Here is a 16,638-nt window from a genome sequence, read left to right as displayed (position 1 = left end):
AAGGACACAGGGTGCACCACAGTGTAACCATGAACTAGCCCCCCTGCAACACTCCAGCCCTAGTGAATGAAAGGCATGCCACTTTGTTCTGAGCGACGTAGTATTTCTCTTTGAAGTATTTCATGTCTCTTCAAAGGGCAAAAGGTTTATTTTATGAATTTATTTACTATTTTATTTGGCAGAGGGTTTACATGTGCTACAGGGCAGTACAGGGTTGCAATGCAAGCTTCATAACATTTAAATATAGTACGGTCCACACCACTAGATCACATTATGAACTAGGATTGCAACAAGTCAGAATTACAGCCAGTTACATCTGCAGCGGAGGTTGGCTGGGGATCCAGCAGTGTGATGCCAAGGTCAGGCAAGGCTAAGTCATCGACTCCCGGCCACGTCCTTCCTCTGAAAGCTCTTCCGAGAGGAAGTTAGATCGACTGCTGTTATCCACCATCTTCCTAATTGCAAAGAGTAATATTTTATGAAGTGCTTTCTAAAACATTTCAGGCGGTTAGGAATATTTATTTATTTATTTATTTATTTTTTTAGTGTGTGCGTGTGTGTGGCTTTTACGTTAAGCATAAACACCGCACACACACACACACATTAGGCGCAGTGCTATGGGGTGTCTCACTTATTTCTTGTTGAAAACAGTCAATAAAATGCTCAAGGGAACATATTCAGGATAATGCAACAGGGCTTGGTTCATTTATATTGACGGAAACGAGCTTTTATGGAATACAAATCCGAAGCAGTGTGCTCTCTCTCTCCCTCTCCCTCTCTCTCTCCATCCCCCCCTCTCTCTCCAAATACAAATACACATCATATCAGTAAATAACTATCTTTAAAAATGATAGTTATACATATATAATGCTTGCATTAATGTGTAATATCTAATATTTCAATATATACAAGGTACATATATACAATACAATATTTGAACGGTGTTATCTGAGTCCCCATGCCTGGGTATTGATTATTTTTAAAGGACTATCGATTTTTTTAAAATATATATTTTCCAACCCTGCTGCTGTTATATATCACGTAAATTTTGGTTGTGATATTAGAATAATAAAAAAAAAAAAAAAAAAACACACACACACACACACACACACACACAGATGAAAACTATATTTTATATGGAATTTGTGCTCAGAGCCGCAGGTCCTTGCAGGTTGCAAACTCCCTGTCTGGGCCGGAGTTTCCATGGCAACCAGTGACGTGAGCGCGCGCGCGCCTGTCCCCTATAAATCCGTGACGCGGGAGGCGGGGCTCTCAGAAGCGCTGCGGCATCCGAGAGAGAAGGTAAGCGTGTGGAAGCGAGCATCTTAATAATGTGTATATAATATTTATGATAATAATATATATGTATATATATATATATATTCTATATATATATATATAATATATATAGCGACATTTATCTCGCTGTAAATATTTCTAAAGATGTGAAATTTAAAAAATAATTATAATAGCGGCTCTGTTTACATGTTTAAGCTGAAATATTAAGGTGGGCAGCGCAATGTTCATTAAACTATCGTTAGCCTGTTTTTAAAATGCGTTTTTTTTTTTTTTTTTTTTTAAGTTTTGTTTAAAAACAGTAAGCTAGTTCTGCTGTTATATAAATAAATAAACAGCCCGTTGCCAGCGTTTGTAGCCCTGATGCGCTGTTCACGATTTCCGCAGCTTCATCATCACGTTACAAAAAAACAAAAAACAAACCCGAAACCCGAAACCAGCCGTGAATAATGGATAGAAGAGCCAGCCGTGCGGGTTTGGTGCTGAGGGGCTCTCTCCGGCACTGCGCACGGGTTCGACCCGGGAGGGGTGACGGTTCTGGATCCTGAGCCCGCATCCATGCTTCCACTAGGGCGAGCATCGCTCACGGGTCTGTCTCTCTGGGGGGTTTCATTCACAGTGGGAGCCGAGTTTTGAAATCAATGCAATGTAGGTCACCTTGACTCTCTCTCTAGAAGAGGAAGCACCGTTTTATATAACTTGTTGTAATGCATTGAAATTGAAACATTCCGCGAGTTTTTACAGATATTACAAAGGTAAAAAAAAAAAAAAAAGAAATCCGGGGGATTTTGGAAGATATTTGTTGTTGCTTTTTTTGCATTGAATGAATGGGGTTGGTGAATTTAAATTAACCAATTCGTTTATTCTAAAACGTGATTACAACAAAATAAGAAATTGTTGTTATTATTGTTGTTTTAACAAGACCCAGGAGCTTGCCTCTTTTGGAGTTGCCTGCAGTTTTATAGAGATGAATATAATCTCAGAATATAGAAGTACTGTGCGTGTGCCCGCCTGTGTTAATGGAGGTTGTTAGTGGCTTCGCTAAGCCCCCAGGCTGCTGTGTCCGAAAGGCAGCACTAAACACTGCACAATGACAAATCAAACAAGATATCTATCTATCTCTCGTTCATTTGAGATGTGTGTATCTATCTATCTATCACACACAGGGTTTGCAGAAGTATTCACACCCCTTCAAAGTTTTCACATTTTGTTGGCACCTGAGCGTACCCCATGACGCTCTCAAATTAGACTTTACATGTAGAATCTACACAAACTACTTCACGTTGAAATAAAGCAGCATATACAATATAAATAAGATTCACAGGGAAAAACAATTCTCAGTTGCATCAGTATTCAACCCCTTTGCTACCGCAGCCCTAAATCAGCTCGGGTGCAAATGATTTGTTTGAAAGGTCACAAAATGAGTGAAATGGTTTCAGCCTTTGTGTACTCAAAGTGGTTTAACTTTGAGATAATTTCCCTCAGGTATATAAAGACTTTCAAGCTGCAACTCGCATAGTGATCCAACAAAGCAACCATGAAGACAAAGGAGCTTTCGAAAGAAGTCAAGGATAAAGTGGTAGAGAGGCACAGAGCAGGAGAAGGGTACAAGACAATTTCAAAGGAGCTGATTGTCCCGCTCGGCACAGTGAAGTCCGTCATTAAGAAGTGGAAGATGCACCATACCACCGAGACACTCCCCAGATCAGGTCGCCCTCCCAAACTGAGCAGCCGGGCAAGCAGGAGACTGGTTCGGGATGTCACTCTGAAGCCAACGATGACCTTGAGAGAGCTGCAGAGTTCTGTGTCTGAGATGGGAGTCCGTGTTCACACATCAACAATAAGCCGGTCCCTAAACAAAGCTGGCCTGTATAGTCGGGTGGCAAGAAAGAAGCCATTACTCAAACAGCCTCATCTTGAAGCCCGTATGGAGTTTGCGAAAAAGCATGTAGATGATACTGCAGACATGTGGAAAAAGGTTTTGTGGTCAGATGAGACAAAAATTGAGCTTTTCGGTCTAAATACCAAGCGTTGTGTCTGGCGCCCTGCACATCGCCTAGTCAACGCCATCCCAGCTGTCAAGCGTGGTGGTGGCAGCATCATGTTATGGGGATGCTTCTCTTCAGCAGGGACTGGGAAGCTTGTCAGGATAGAGGGGAGAATGGATGGTGCAAAGTACAGGCGAATCCTTGAGGAAAACCTGTTTGAGTCGGCCAAGACTCTGAACCTGGGGAGGGAATTCACATTTCAGCAGGGCACTGACCAGAAGCACAAAGCCACACTGGAGTGGTTGAACAAGAAGAGAATCAATGTTCTTGAGTGGCCCAGTCAAAGTCCTGACTTGAATCCAATCATAAATTTATGGCGAGACTTGAAGACTGCAGTCCATCGACGATCCCCAACAAACTTGGCAGAACTGGAGCAATTTTCCCATGAAGAATGGGCACAAATGTCACCATCCTACTGTGCCAAGCTAGTAGAGACCTATCCAAAAAGACTCCTAGCAGTAATTGCTGCAAAAGGTGCTTCTACCAAGTACTGACTTAAGTGGCTGAATATTTATGCAACCAGTACATTTCATTTTGCAGAGATTTGACCTCCTCCTCATATAACAGTGTTTAGTTTAACCACTACAGCTTTGAACAAAAAAAAGTGTGCATGTGTTATTTGTAATTCAACAAAATGTGACATTATTGGTAGGGGGTGAATACTTCTGCAAACCACTGTGTGTAATATATTTAATATATAAATATTTTGTAGCATTTGTCATCCATGTCCTAAATATGTTGAACCAGGGTTAACTGTGTGGTACGCACATGAGGAAATAAAATAAAACCCTGTGCAAATAGTGGAAAGCTTCTTTTTTTTTTTTTTTTTAAAGGGTTATATAAAGTATTTATAACAATTGCAGGGCCACATGCACAATGTAATCTCTGCTCATTGAAGGAGGGAGGGAGGGAGGGAGGGATGGGCAGCTCCCCTTCACAAAGGCAGGATGAATCTATAAATATTCTCCCTCTCTGCAAGTGCACGGTATGCTGGGATGAGGAGAGTACGTGTATCTTCACCAGCCACTCTGTCTCAGCTGAGGGGGGCGGGCATCGGAGCAGTACAGAGTTTGGGGGTCACAGCAGTTCAGCGAGGGTCTCTCCTGGTTTAGAGTTTGGCGATCGTTGCCGCCACCCCCACCCCTCTCCAGGACTGTGATTGACAGGACACCTTGCATCCCCAGCACACGCCCAGGGCTATCTGAGACCTGCTGATGTCCCAAAGGATGCTGCCAGCTCTTGCAGTCGCTGTTTGCGCAGCGTGTGTGGCTTCTGCTGCAGCGAGACTGCGAGGCAGGCAGGCCCTGTGCTGTCAGACAGAGGGTGATGGCATTGATCTGCATGCGTGATTTTTCTGCACCGACACAAGCTGCATGGCGCAGTGAAGAAGCGCAGCTGCAGTCAGTAGTTTTGCCTAGAATTATAGGAATGAGACATTTTAAAAACAAACTAAACCTTTAGATCTTATTTTAATATAACAAAATAAAGTAGACTGTCTGGAAGCTGTAATAGAAGTCCATTAGTATTGTGTTTAGATTTCAGAATGTCACATTTTTTAATGTCAGTTTAAGTACTGAATGGGGGGAAACTACAAAGCGCCGTGTGCGATTCAGTATGTTAACGTTATATTATACCAGCAGCTTTCATTCGACCTTTTGTGAAGCCAGATTAGTTCCTTCTGTAGAGGGTAATGCAACCAGTAAACCTGCAAATGGCCGAAATCGCTGGCAGGGCTCTGCAGTGCCCAGGCACAAAATGGTTCCTTTTCTTATTGCGCATTCCTGTCTAGGTCTTCATAGAGAGACAGGAAACTGGAACAGGCGAGTTTTTTTTTTTTTTTGTTTTTTGTTTTTGCTGACCTCGTCCTACTTTTGCTGTGCGAGACACAGAATGAATCAACGGCTTGGAAAATTAAATCACACAGAAAATGGAGCCGGGATTAATTCCGCAGCAGCGAATCCCAGACATGAAACCGTGGGATTGCACAGGGAGAGGGAGTGACAGACAGACCGGAGCTGTGACATAACTCTGTCCTCCGCTCCCCCCACACACTCGCTTTATTTGAATGATTGTTTTTTGTTAAACGATGGCTAGGTAGTGCAATATTTTAACCCCAAACTGACTTGTGTTTTGTTCTAGAAACCAGGCCCGTGATTAGATTTGCCACAATGAGCCCTACCTAAACAAACCGGCTGGCAGGGCTTTCACCAACTGTCCTTCTTTCTCTCTGCAGCTGTGACTCTGAACCCTGCTCGCTGTCAACATGTCTGATTTAGCGGTTGGAATTAACGGGTTAGTATTTTGTTCTGAACCTTCGCAGCGGGAGGGGATGAGGACGGGGAGGACGGGGGGTTGATAAATTTCTACTGCATGAGGGCTGTGCTGAACATCTAAGCAACAAAACGCTTTAAAAAAATTTTCCTGCTTTTTTTTTTCTGCCTTTTGTTGCTTTTCTTTGTTTTCTTTTCTGCTGCTTCCACTTCTTTTGTCTTCTGCTTTTTTCTGTATTATTATTTTAATATTATGTGGGTTTTAGTAGGGGGTTTAATTGAATAGTTGAGGGGGGAGGGAATATAAAATTGTACTGCATTATTTTTAGCTGAAGAAGAAATTCCTTCATGAAGCAGACACAAGCGATAGGTTTTCTTCTGTGTATTTCTACCTGACCTCGGCCTCAGAGCCCCGTGAGGCTGCAGTGCGATCGCAGACGGCGTGTGTTTGACACGCGGGCTGAAAGGGTTCAGCTATGAATCTGGGTCTGAACAGATCGTTTTGTCTGAATGCAGTCTGTTGGGACGCGTCTTCAGATACTCTGGGTTTGAAAAAACCCCAAAAAGCTAGTCCTGACTGCTTCAGTTTATAGTGAACGCATTGCATCTCCATATCTCTCTCTTTCTTCAGATTTGGCCGTATTGGTCGTCTGGTGCTGAGGGCCTGCCTCGAGAAGGGGATCAAAGTGGCAGCGATCAACGACCCCTTCATTGACCTGCAGTACATGGTACAGCAGCTGTGAAACACCTCGACAGAGTCATACACCTGAACACAATCCGATCAGCGAAGTTCATTGAGAGCTGGAACGGAAACCCAGCGGTCCCCGCGCCCCTCGAGGACCGGAGTCTGACGTACCTGGGCGGACCCTGCGTCCCTTGAGGACCGGAGTCTGACTCGCCCGGGGTGGGGGGGGGTGGTTTGGGTTGCGTGTTTAGCCGGGAACAGAGCTAGTGGTTAGTTGTTGCTCTGTGGTGAAAGGCTGAGGCATCGCTCTGATTTTGAATGGTATGAACGGTGGCTGTGTTGAGATCAGGTTCAATAGAAGGTCAGATTTTGTATAGCTTTGCAAAGCAAGCTGTTATCTTTCTATGAATATGACCTCACCTCTCTCTCTCTGTCTCCCTCTCTCCATGTCTGTCTCTGTGTCTCCTATCTGTCTACTCCATCTCTTCCCCTCTCCTCTCTCTCTCTCTCACTCTGTGTTCAGGTGTACATGTTCAAGTATGACTCCACTCACGGCCGCTATGCTGGAGATGTGAGGGCTGAAGATGGCAAGCTCCTTGTGGATGAGCACTCCATCTCTGTGTTCCAGTGGTAAGTCCTGTTTCTCTGGCTGCTGGGGCGGTTCCACTTTTATCAAAACCTTTCTGCTGAGCAGAGTCGGACGATTCTAGTTTAAAGTCAAACCCCAGTTCCCATTCCCTCTCGGTCAATTCCAACACATCATTGATGAACACGATCGCAGTGCTGCAGCACTCTGTTGAAATAGAGCCTCTGACAACAGTGGCAGCACATTCCCTTCAATTGAAGAAACTCTCTCTCTCTCTCTCTCTCTCTCTTTCTCTCAGTATGAAGCCAGCTGAGATTCCCTGGGGAGATTCTGGTGCTCTCTACGTTGTGGAGTCTACCGGAGTCTTCCTCTCCATCGATAAAGCTTCTGTGAGTACTGGAAACACACACGCAGATCTAACTGAATGCAGTCTTGTTGCAACTTGGTTCATGTTGTATTATTGTAGCTGTATTTGCAATTACTGTCAGCTACACGATTTAAACATTGCGCTTGCACTGTAACACCTGCAAGCCACCTTGGATAAAAAGGCATCTGCCAAATAAATGTGATTCTGTCGCCCTTCCCCAGGCTCACCTGCAGGGCGGCGCTAAGAGGGTGGTGGTGTCGGCCCCCTCCCCCGACGCCCCCATGTTCGTGATGGGGGTGAACGAGGACAAGTACGACCCCGCCAGCATGACTATTGTCAGGTGAGCTAAATACAAAACCTGAACCAGAAACTTAAGCGTGAAGCACAGCTACGGGCCCAGTCAGCATCCCTTAGAGAATGAACCCGTTTTGCTTCATGAGGTCGTGCCGAGTTACGCTAGCATGTTTAATTGCACACCGCTGCTTTGTAGCAAATCTGATCTTTTTTAAAATATTTAGTATCGCCGACATTCCTTAAGAAATAAACTCTCTGAAGTCAAGACTTTGTTCCAGGAGTTTAGACAGGCAGTTGAATTGTTGCAGTAAGATTGGCATAAGGGACAGTAGAAAGGGAAGTCTTTTTGAATGTAGCTGGCTGCATTTAATAGCATGAACAAGAACAGGAAACCACTGCGGGCGGGAGGAAACCGAGCTCTAATGGCTTTCCCTTGTTTCCATAGCAACGCCTCCTGCACCACCAACTGCCTGGCTCCCCTCGCCAAAGTCATCCACGACAACTTCGGCATCAGCGAGGCTCTGATGGTCAGTGCTGGTCTCGGAAACGCCGCGCTGCAGAACGTTTTGCTCCTTCTCTTGTCTGTCTTTGTATTGCACGCCACCTTCTGGACCAGGAATCCTGTTATTTCTTTCTTTGCTTTTATCTCCCTGGGGGGGGGCGTTTCTGGCGAAATTGGTTTTTAAATAAAACACAAATGGAATCTGTATGTAGAGGAGCGCCCTGCTTGTCCGAACGCGGCATTGGGTAGGTACTCTGTTCACTGTGTTGTCTGGGCAGGTGAGGGGAGAATTCTAGTTCCATGTCTTGTGCAGCGTGTCTTTGTTAGGGGAAGTGCAGAAACTCCTTCTCATGCTCCTTAATTGTCTTTTTTTTAAGAAATATTTATCGGCAGGTATTCAATAGCTGCATTAAGAGATTTAATTAACCCTTTCATTGATTCACTCGCGTTTACAGTCGAGTTGTATCAGTTCATACCAGTATGTTTAAAAAAAAAAAAGAGAAATGAATCCTCTTCCAGTCTGCTTGTAAAAAGCTCAACGCAGAGGTTAAAGGACCTTGGAGTGGGATTTGATTGTAAAGGCGAGGGAAGGACATCTTTTCATGTTTTGAAACCCAGACCTTCATCAGTGGATTTGAGTACCTGTCAACCCAGATACTTGAATGCAATTCTAATAAGGAGCAGCCAGAAACCTCGCCCCAGACTGGGCGAGGTGACGCCTCTTATGCAACGAGATATTGCCGTACATTGTGATTTTTAATAGGACGAATCCCCTTTTTGTTCACGCCTCCAGACCACTGTCCATGCCTACACAGCCACCCAGAAGACTGTGGACGGTCCCTCTGCCAAGGCCTGGCGTGACGGGAGAGGCGCCCACCAGAACATCATCCCGGCGTCCACTGGCGCCGCCAAGGCCGTGGGCAAAGTGATCCCTGAGCTCAACGGGTAAGCGCCAGCCAGGCGCGCCCCCTGGGCGCTCTGCTCATCGGATCAGCTCGTAGTTCCCATGGGAACAGTATTATTGGACGCCCCAATGCGTTAGTCTAATGCTACCTGATCAGTCTTTTACTGTGTAAGATGCATGTGGAGTTTGGGACTGTAACAAAGTTAGTTAATGGGATACAGGTAGAGTTTGGGGGGGGGGTAGGAAATTAAGTTATTAACTAGGTAGAAACGATCCCGATAATGCCGGATGATTTCCAATGCATGCCCCGTGTCCCTCCCCTTTCCCAGGAAGCTGACCGGCATGGCGTTCCGAGTGCCGGTGGCTGACGTCTCGGTGGTTGATCTGACCTGCCGCCTGACTCGCCCCGCCAGCTATGGAGAGATCAAGGAGGCGGTGAAGAAGGCGTCGGAGGGGCCGCTGAAGGGGATCCTGGGATACACGGAGGACGCGGTACGAGAAGGGGGGCTCTGACATTGCAGTGCATCCCTATGCTTTACCAGACCTCTCTGCTTTACAATGCTTCCCTATGCTTTACCAGACCTCTCTGTGCTTTACAATGCTTCCCTATGCTTTACCAGACCTCTCTGTGCTTTACAATGCTTCCCTATGCTTTACCAGACCTCTCTGTGCTTTACAATGCTTCCCTATGCTTTACCAGACCTCTCTGTGCTTTACAATGCTTCCCTATGCTTTACCAGACCTCTCTGTGCTTTACAATGCTTCCCTATGCTTTACCAGACCTCTATGCTTCACAATGCTTTTCCCTTTCTCCCCAGGTCGTTTCGACTGACTTCACAGGAGACACACACTCCTCCATCTTCGACGCCGGAGCTGGCATCTCCCTCAACGACAACTTTGTGAAACTCATCTCCTGGTAAGGGGCTCTGGTCTCATCCTGGGGCTTTGTTCAGCATGCTGCAGTTTCTCCTAGTTTCACCTTTATTGTAAATGTATTTTTTTTTTAATGTGTATCCAGTCTGTAACTGAGCCTCTCTCCCGTCCTCCTCCCCGTCTCTCTGCAGGTATGACAACGAGTACGGCTACAGCACCCGTGTGGCTGACCTGCTGAGTTACATGCACTCTAAAGAGTAGAGTCCCTTTCCACCGGGGAGAGGATCTGCTCCGGACCATCACGCACCGCTCTGCTCTGTCACTTTAGTTCTGCCGTGAGGCCAGTCACTTCCCAGGCATTGTCCCCCCTCTCTCCCTCAGGGGGGCGCTGTTTCCACGTAGTTCGTGTGTTGAGTGTTGGAGTCCCGGGAAATCTAGTCACGCCTGCTTGGAAGTCCTTCCATTGGGTGCATCTTATTACTGGTGTTAAAAATAATAAAGAGAGTTTGAGAAGAACACGCGTGTGTCTCTGCTTGTGTGTGTGTGTGTATGTGCCTCGGAGGTCAAAATCCTTCCGTGCGTTTTGAAGGTCACTGATGGTTTCAGATTATTATGGAGCTCAATGTCACGTCAGGGTTGCGACGCATGGTGCAACCGCCTGCTATTGTACACAGATACAAGATGATAAGACTGGAATTGGTTCATTCTTAGAGCCCAAACCAAATCTGCTCGATTGATTTATATTTAAGTGATCTCTGCCTCAGTTAAGGCTGTCTGTGGTGGCCTTTTTGAAGCAAAAGAGTCATGACCATTGATTTATATTTAAAAAGCTTTTGGGTATTTATAATAGCATCTTCTAGGAAAAGCATACAGTAGCAACATGTAATAAAGCACAGAGAGGTCTGGTAAAGCATAGGGAAGCATTGTAAAGCACAGAGAGGTCTGGTAAAGCATAGGGAAGCATTGTAAAGCACAGAGAGGTCTGGTAAAGCATAGGGAAGCATTGTAAAGCACAGAGAGGTCTGGTAAAGCACAGGGAAATTGTAAAGCAAAATAAATAAATAAATAAATATATATGTATCTCAAAAAATAACTTTTAAAACGTTTTTGGTGGAATAGTACACTAGTTTATGGACGTAATTTAATACCGTCTGTCTAGATTTGAGTCGCCAATAAAGCATACTATCTGTATGCTATGAATATTAAAATATTTCTATTATATCGAATGAGGGGAAAACAAAAAAAACCAAAAAAAAATCCCCACAATGCTTTCATACGGAACTCAATCGCGTGTGTCTGTGTTTCCCCCACCAGCCACCGGAACGATAAGCGAGTAGGGGCAGCGTGTGCTATTGTTACTGGGTCGTTTATAATTGAAATAAAGCCACGTTTGTTTCTCTAACACAATAATATAGCAAGAAAAAAAGCCAGCCATTTCAAAGAGGACCCGTGAATACAGACAGGAGATTTGGGATTTAATTCTCACACCACGGTGGCACTTCTCCCTGGAGAATAATCGGATTTATTTTACGGTTTAGACCGCTGGCATTTGGAAAACAAGGCAGTGTAATTGCCTCGTTGTGTTTTGATTATATTGTTAATTGCGTTGTCTGCTAATAGGATTCACACACACAATCGCAGTGGCTGTAGATCGATTAGACAGCACACGACAGTCTTCTGTTTTGATTTACCATTGCAAACTCGTTTCTGGTGGCAGATACAAAATTAAACGCATTATTTTCAATAATAATAATAAGGTAATCCGAAAATGACGCTGTTTCATTTTGGAAACTGTCTCGCGTTAGCTTACTTCCCATATTTCATCACCTACAAGTCCAGCGGGCTGTGAGTACACTTTAAATTTCATTTTCAGTGTTGAGAGAGGACGGGCTCTTCTTGGCTTTGTCTCTTGTCTCTGTTTGATCATTTGGAAGGGACGTGATGTCGCGGGGTGGGAAGGGGCTCGTTTTGTGAGCTTGAGAAGTGACACTTGTCGCGGAGCAAAATTGCGATTAGCAGTTCGCTTAAATTCACATCAACCGAAGTCTCTGTTTTCTGCTCAAAGTCCCGCCCCTTCGAAGGAATTGATTAAAAAACATACATATGAATCGACCTTCAACCCTAAATTGCTTTTTCAGGTTTTTCGCTCCATCTTATTCGTGTGATTCTGCGTGACACACGCATCCACAGTGTCTACAGTTCACATCCTAGCCCTGTATTGAATGTGTTATACCTGTATTTAATAGATTTGCATTGCTTTTTACTGCTTGTATTGAATGTGCTATGCCCTGTATCACTGTATTGAATGTATTGTGCATCGATTGCTTTGTGATGGTGGTCCACTATGAAAGGCGCTATATAACGACTGATTGATGTGTTGTTTTTTCTTTTCCTCTCTGCAGATCGGAGTACAATGCATTCTGGAGGTGTGTTCAAGCAGGTGCTGCTTACCTTTTCGTTCAGCTCTGCAAGGTAGGACGGACGTTCTACAAATACCTCCTGTACTTTTTAAACAGGCAAAACCCTGTGGTAATAATGCCCCAGCCACCCCTCTGATTTTAAGGCTCAGGTTTCCACTGTGCAGGGTTGGGAATAAGACTCCCGTTGCATAGCAAGTTGATCCATTCCTGGTTTTGCTACGAGTTTAGTAAGACGCATGTGAGCTTGTTACCTGCACACAGTGGTGAGCCAGAATCGTAATAAAACCTGGAATGGCTGAACCTGCTATGCAATAGGAGTCTTATTTCCATCCCTGCCTGTATAATACGTGAGGAACGAGACAAGCATCACAAGGTCATTCTCTGCAAACAGTTTATTGGCAAATAACAATCCAGTATTTTGAGTGTTGGTGAGTAATGCCTGTCTGCCTTGTCTCTTCACAGATGCTGTTCCTGGCCACCTTTTTCCCGACGTGGGAGGGAGGCGCTGGGGTTTATGATTTTGTTGGCGTGAGTGTTCAGTTTGAAATGTTATTTATTATCCATACAAGTTCGTGTCATGCTTGAAACGTTTTTACAGATGTGCTCGGGGGAGCTGTGAACCCCAGGACTGGGTGCAGCAGCAGCAGCAGCAGCAGCAGCAGGGCTAGTGTGAGTTTCTAACCCTGCTCAAACTCCTGGCTCCTGATCATTTCAATATTAATAATAATAATAATAGACTTCATTGAGGGGAGTTCTGAACCCCAGGACTGGGTGCAGCAGCAGGGCTAGTGTGAGCTTCTAACCCCAATAATCTTGTGACAGTGCCTTATTGTTCCAAGCCCTTCATTCTCTCTCTCTTCTTTCTCTCTCTCCTTTCTCTCTCTCTCCTCTGTCTCCAGGAGTTCATGAAGGCCACAGTGGACCTGGCTGATCTGCTGGGGCTGCACATGGTCATGTCCTGGAACGCTGGCAAGGGCGAGTATAAGATCATGGTGGCAGCGATGGGCTGGTCGACCGCGGAGCTCGTCATGTCCAGGTGCTACGAGGAGCCAGTCCGTAATACACAATACAGACCGCAGCTCTCCCTGTCGGGAATTATACTGCACCTGCATAGCTGCGACCAGGCGCTTTGCAGCATCCGCCTCTATATAGAACGAACTCGTCTTGCTTCGTACAGTCGAATGAAACCTGCTGGAATAATGTTACGTTAACATATTGAATTGAGCACTTTGCAGTTTTCCTGTATACTTCTGAACGACAAAAAAAATTAAATCAAAAATCTAACCTGAAGTACTACTGTTCCTGGTAGACTTTATTTGCAATATCATTTTGTAGTTTTTCTTGCATTACAGTGGTGTTAAATAAGGCCTACATTATGTTCATTGTATTTAATTTTAATTGTCACTCCTTAAATTCTAGATGATGCAGGACTTCATGCCGCAGTGTAGCCCGAGAGAGGGCTCTCTAATCCTGTCCTCCTCCTCTCTGCTGTCTCTCTCAGGTGTATTCCTCTGTGGGTCGGAGCTCGCGGGATCGAGTTCGACTGGAGATATATTCAGATGAGCTTCGACTCCAACATCAGTCTGGTACGCCAGCCCCTTTCGTCTAATCAGATACAAACTGCTTCTTCTGTGTGACGTGAAACCAGGCAGCAGCATGAACCATTCCTGGTTTCATAATAATAATAATAATAATAATGAAACACACCTGAGCTTGTTGCCTAGACACGCTGGGGTCTAATGAAGCTGTTAGTAAAACCTGGACTGGGTGACACAGTAAAATATTTTTTAGTCCGTCCCCCCCCTTCTCTCTCCACCCGCTTGATAGAACACTTGCCTCTGATTTTCTCTGTGCTTTTGTACAGCGGGAAGGTGAAACTGGGTCTGTGATTCAGTCTCTCCCCCGTCTGTCTGCCTGCCTGTCTAGGTTACAGAGTCAAGCCTCTTCCGGCTTGCAGTGTAATCTCTGTCTGTCTCTCTCTCTCTGTGCAGGTTCACTATGTTGCCATGGCGTCTGTGGTGTGGATGTTCACGCGCTATGACCTGCCCAAGAGTTTCCGGTTGCCTGTGACTGTGCTGCTGGGGGTCTGTGTGTACAAGGCTTTCCTCATGGAGTGAGTGTGCTCGAGGGAGGGGACTGAGGGGTCAGGAATCCACACTGCCAGCAGGAAGGAAATTAATATCAGTAAATTCTAGCAATAAAACAGTTGACCAAAAAAAACAGGAGAATGAATAAGACAGATAAAAACACAAGATGACAAAAAATAAGCAAATGAAATAGATTGGAAACAGTTATATTTGTGAGGGAGGTTAAAAAGACACAACTATATAAAAGTCAGCTGTTTGATCTTGACTTTAAAAATGTTTTGACCGAATCTGCATCTTTTATATAGAAGAGCAACGACTTCCACCATCTGGTCAGTGTGTGTGTGTGTGTGTGTGTGTGTGTGTGTGTGTGTGTGTGTGTGTGTAGAGCAACGACTTCCACCGTCTGGTCAGTGTGTGTGTGTGTGTGTGTGTGTGTGTGTGTGTGTGTGTGCTTGACCGTCTGGTCAGTGTGTGTCAGTGTGTGTGTGTGTGTGGGTGTGTGTGTGTGTGTGTGTGTGTGTGTGTGACTTTCTGTGTTGTGTGTGTGTGTGTGTGTGTGTGTGTGTGTGTGTGTGTGTGTGTGTGTGTGTGTGTGTGTGCACGAGATCTCCAGCTGGCTTCTCCAGAAAGCTTGCTAGTTCAGGGGTTATTGAAAGGGGCTTGTTACCAGGAGAATCCCAGTTCAGCCACTGCCTCCCTTTGTGTAACCCTGAGCAAGTCACTTCACCTCCTTGTGCTCCGTCTCTTGGGATGAGATGCAAAACAAACGCGGTCCTATTGGAAGAGACTCTGCAGCAGCAGCAGCGGTTGTTGATGAAGCAGAGTTCACCCCCCTAGTCTCTGGAAGCTGCTTTGGATAAAAGCGACTGCTAAGTGACTCATTGATAATAATAATAATAATAATAATAATAATAATAATAATAATAATAATAATAATAATAATGATGGATTTGGGAGGCACAGTGTTGGTTGCCCTGAGAAGTGCACAGAGGTTTATTTAGGGATGGCGTGTCGCTGATGCTGTTTCATCTCCTGTCCCGGCAGGCTGTTTGTTCACATGTTTCTGCTGGGCAGCTGGACGGCTCTGCTTGTGAAGGGAGTGCTGACTGGAGCCATCTCTCTGTGCTCCCTCTTCCTGTTCGTCACCCTGGTGCATAGCAACTGAGCCCCACCTCTCCAGGGCTGCAGTACCTCCACACACCACAGTGGGGAGACAGAGCTACACGGTGGGAAAATCTCATCGCTACAGGAGAGCTGTTGAAAGCTCGACACCCTTTCATGATCTGTATTTTTTTTTTAAATCATGTTTTAATTGTAAAAAAAATAAATAAAATAATTTAATAATTGCCTGAGATTTAAATTAAAAAACAAAAAAAAATCCAGTTAATTCAAAAAAGGATTCTAGCTATTTATTTATTTCCACCATCCACACTGAGCATGTTGGTGACATTTCTTTCCCTGGCACGGCTGTGAGTTCACAATTGGAGCTGCTGTTGACGTGGAAAGAGGGTCCTACAGACGGGGGCGGGCGGAGAGGCGGTGTCCGCACACCCGCCAGGTAACCTGCTGAAGAAGGTCCTTGGAAAGATTCACCTCTGCTGGACCGGCAGTTCAAAAAATAAAACAATTCACAGGTCTGTGTGAAGAAGTGTCTGCTTCCCTTCTTCACTTGATTTCTAACTGTGTCCCCTTTGGTCCTATATTCATCAACATCTTTTAAGAGTTGAAAGACTTCAATCATGCCCCCTCTGGGTCTTCTGTGTGCCAGGCTAAATCGATGCCCTTCTTTCAGTTTCTGTAGCTCAGTCCTTTTAAGACTTACTGGGATTTGTGTGGTTGTTCTTTGCTGGACTGTCTCTTTGGTGGCGTTGCATTATACACCCTCATCACAACCTCATAGGATTTGTGCTCTATGCTTTTGGCTACCCCCTCCATGCCTGCTGTTTGACTCGTGGTTGCTTCCCCACGCTGTGCCCGCTGACGGCGCTGAGTCTGTAACAACACAGGCGATGTTCTCTGCGTGAGCCTGCTCAAGGTTTCTCCCCGTCTGGTATTTTGACCTCTTGTTCCAAGCACCGAACAGCCTGCAGTCTGGGAACCATTTAAAACACCCACGACAACTGACAGGAGCAGCGGCAGAGCGAAGTTACAAACGTCCTAACACAGCGTCACACTGGAGAAGTTTTTATTGAAGTGTTTTGTTACATAGTTTTTAATTCCCATTGCATTAAATAACACATCGTAGACATTCTGGCTGTTGCAAACGTCCGGCCGCTTTTCAAGTTGACTTAACATTTCAAAAGTAA

At 45.1% G+C, this 16,638-nt stretch overlaps 2 protein-coding genes across 2 annotated transcripts; both read left to right on the top strand.

Moving 5' to 3' along the window:
• Nucleotides 1–1,268: 1,268 nt before the first annotated feature.
• On the top strand, nt 1,269–10,341 carry LOC121299100 (glyceraldehyde-3-phosphate dehydrogenase 2-like). Its single transcript, XM_041226641.1, has 11 exons — nt 1,269–1,302; nt 5,578–5,636; nt 6,246–6,342; nt 6,823–6,929; nt 7,184–7,274; nt 7,474–7,592; nt 7,992–8,073; nt 8,842–8,993; nt 9,282–9,444; nt 9,771–9,868; nt 10,017–10,341. Exons 2-11 carry the CDS (start codon nt 5,608–5,610, stop codon nt 10,084–10,086), a joined length of 1,008 nt encoding a protein of 335 aa, XP_041082575.1. The 5' UTR covers nt 1,269–1,302; nt 5,578–5,607; the 3' UTR covers nt 10,087–10,341.
• Nucleotides 10,342–11,122: 781 nt separating this feature from the next.
• On the top strand, nt 11,123–16,569 carry LOC121299115 (transmembrane protein 147-like). The gene is made up of 7 exons (XM_041226664.1): nt 11,123–11,670; nt 12,228–12,297; nt 12,708–12,773; nt 13,145–13,281; nt 13,747–13,831; nt 14,237–14,358; nt 15,377–16,569. The coding sequence occupies exons 1-7, from the start codon at nt 11,594–11,596 to the stop codon at nt 15,495–15,497; spliced, it is 678 nt and encodes a 225-aa protein (XP_041082598.1). The 5' UTR covers nt 11,123–11,593; the 3' UTR covers nt 15,498–16,569.
• Nucleotides 16,570–16,638: the final 69 nt, after the last annotated feature.

Source organism: Polyodon spathula, chromosome 24 (assembly GCF_017654505.1).
Source record: "Polyodon spathula isolate WHYD16114869_AA chromosome 24, ASM1765450v1, whole genome shotgun sequence".
NCBI lineage: Eukaryota > Metazoa > Chordata > Actinopteri > Acipenseriformes > Polyodontidae > Polyodon > Polyodon spathula.
Note: the sequence above shows the minus strand (reverse complement) of the source record. Positions and strands in the feature narration are given on the sequence as shown.

Excerpts from the sequence above, each read along its gene's own strand:
- LOC121299100 (XM_041226641.1), top strand. The coding sequence starts at position 5,608 with ATGTCTGATTTAGCGGTTGGAATTAACGG. Across the intron at positions 8,994-9,281 it reads GTGATCCCTGAGCTCAACGG|GAAGCTGACCGGCATGGCGT; the intron begins GTAAGCGCCAGC and ends CCCCTTTCCCAG. Across the intron at positions 9,445-9,770 it reads TGGGATACACGGAGGACGCG|GTCGTTTCGACTGACTTCAC; the intron begins GTACGAGAAGGG and ends CTTTCTCCCCAG.
- LOC121299115 (XM_041226664.1), top strand. The coding sequence starts at position 11,594 with ATGACGCTGTTTCATTTTGGAAACTGTCTCGCGTTAGCTTACTTCCCA. Across the intron at positions 13,282-13,746 it reads GCGGAGCTCGTCATGTCCAG|GTGTATTCCTCTGTGGGTCG; the intron begins GTGCTACGAGGA and ends TGTCTCTCTCAG. Across the intron at positions 14,359-15,376 it reads TACAAGGCTTTCCTCATGGA|GCTGTTTGTTCACATGTTTC; the intron begins GTGAGTGTGCTC and ends CTGTCCCGGCAG.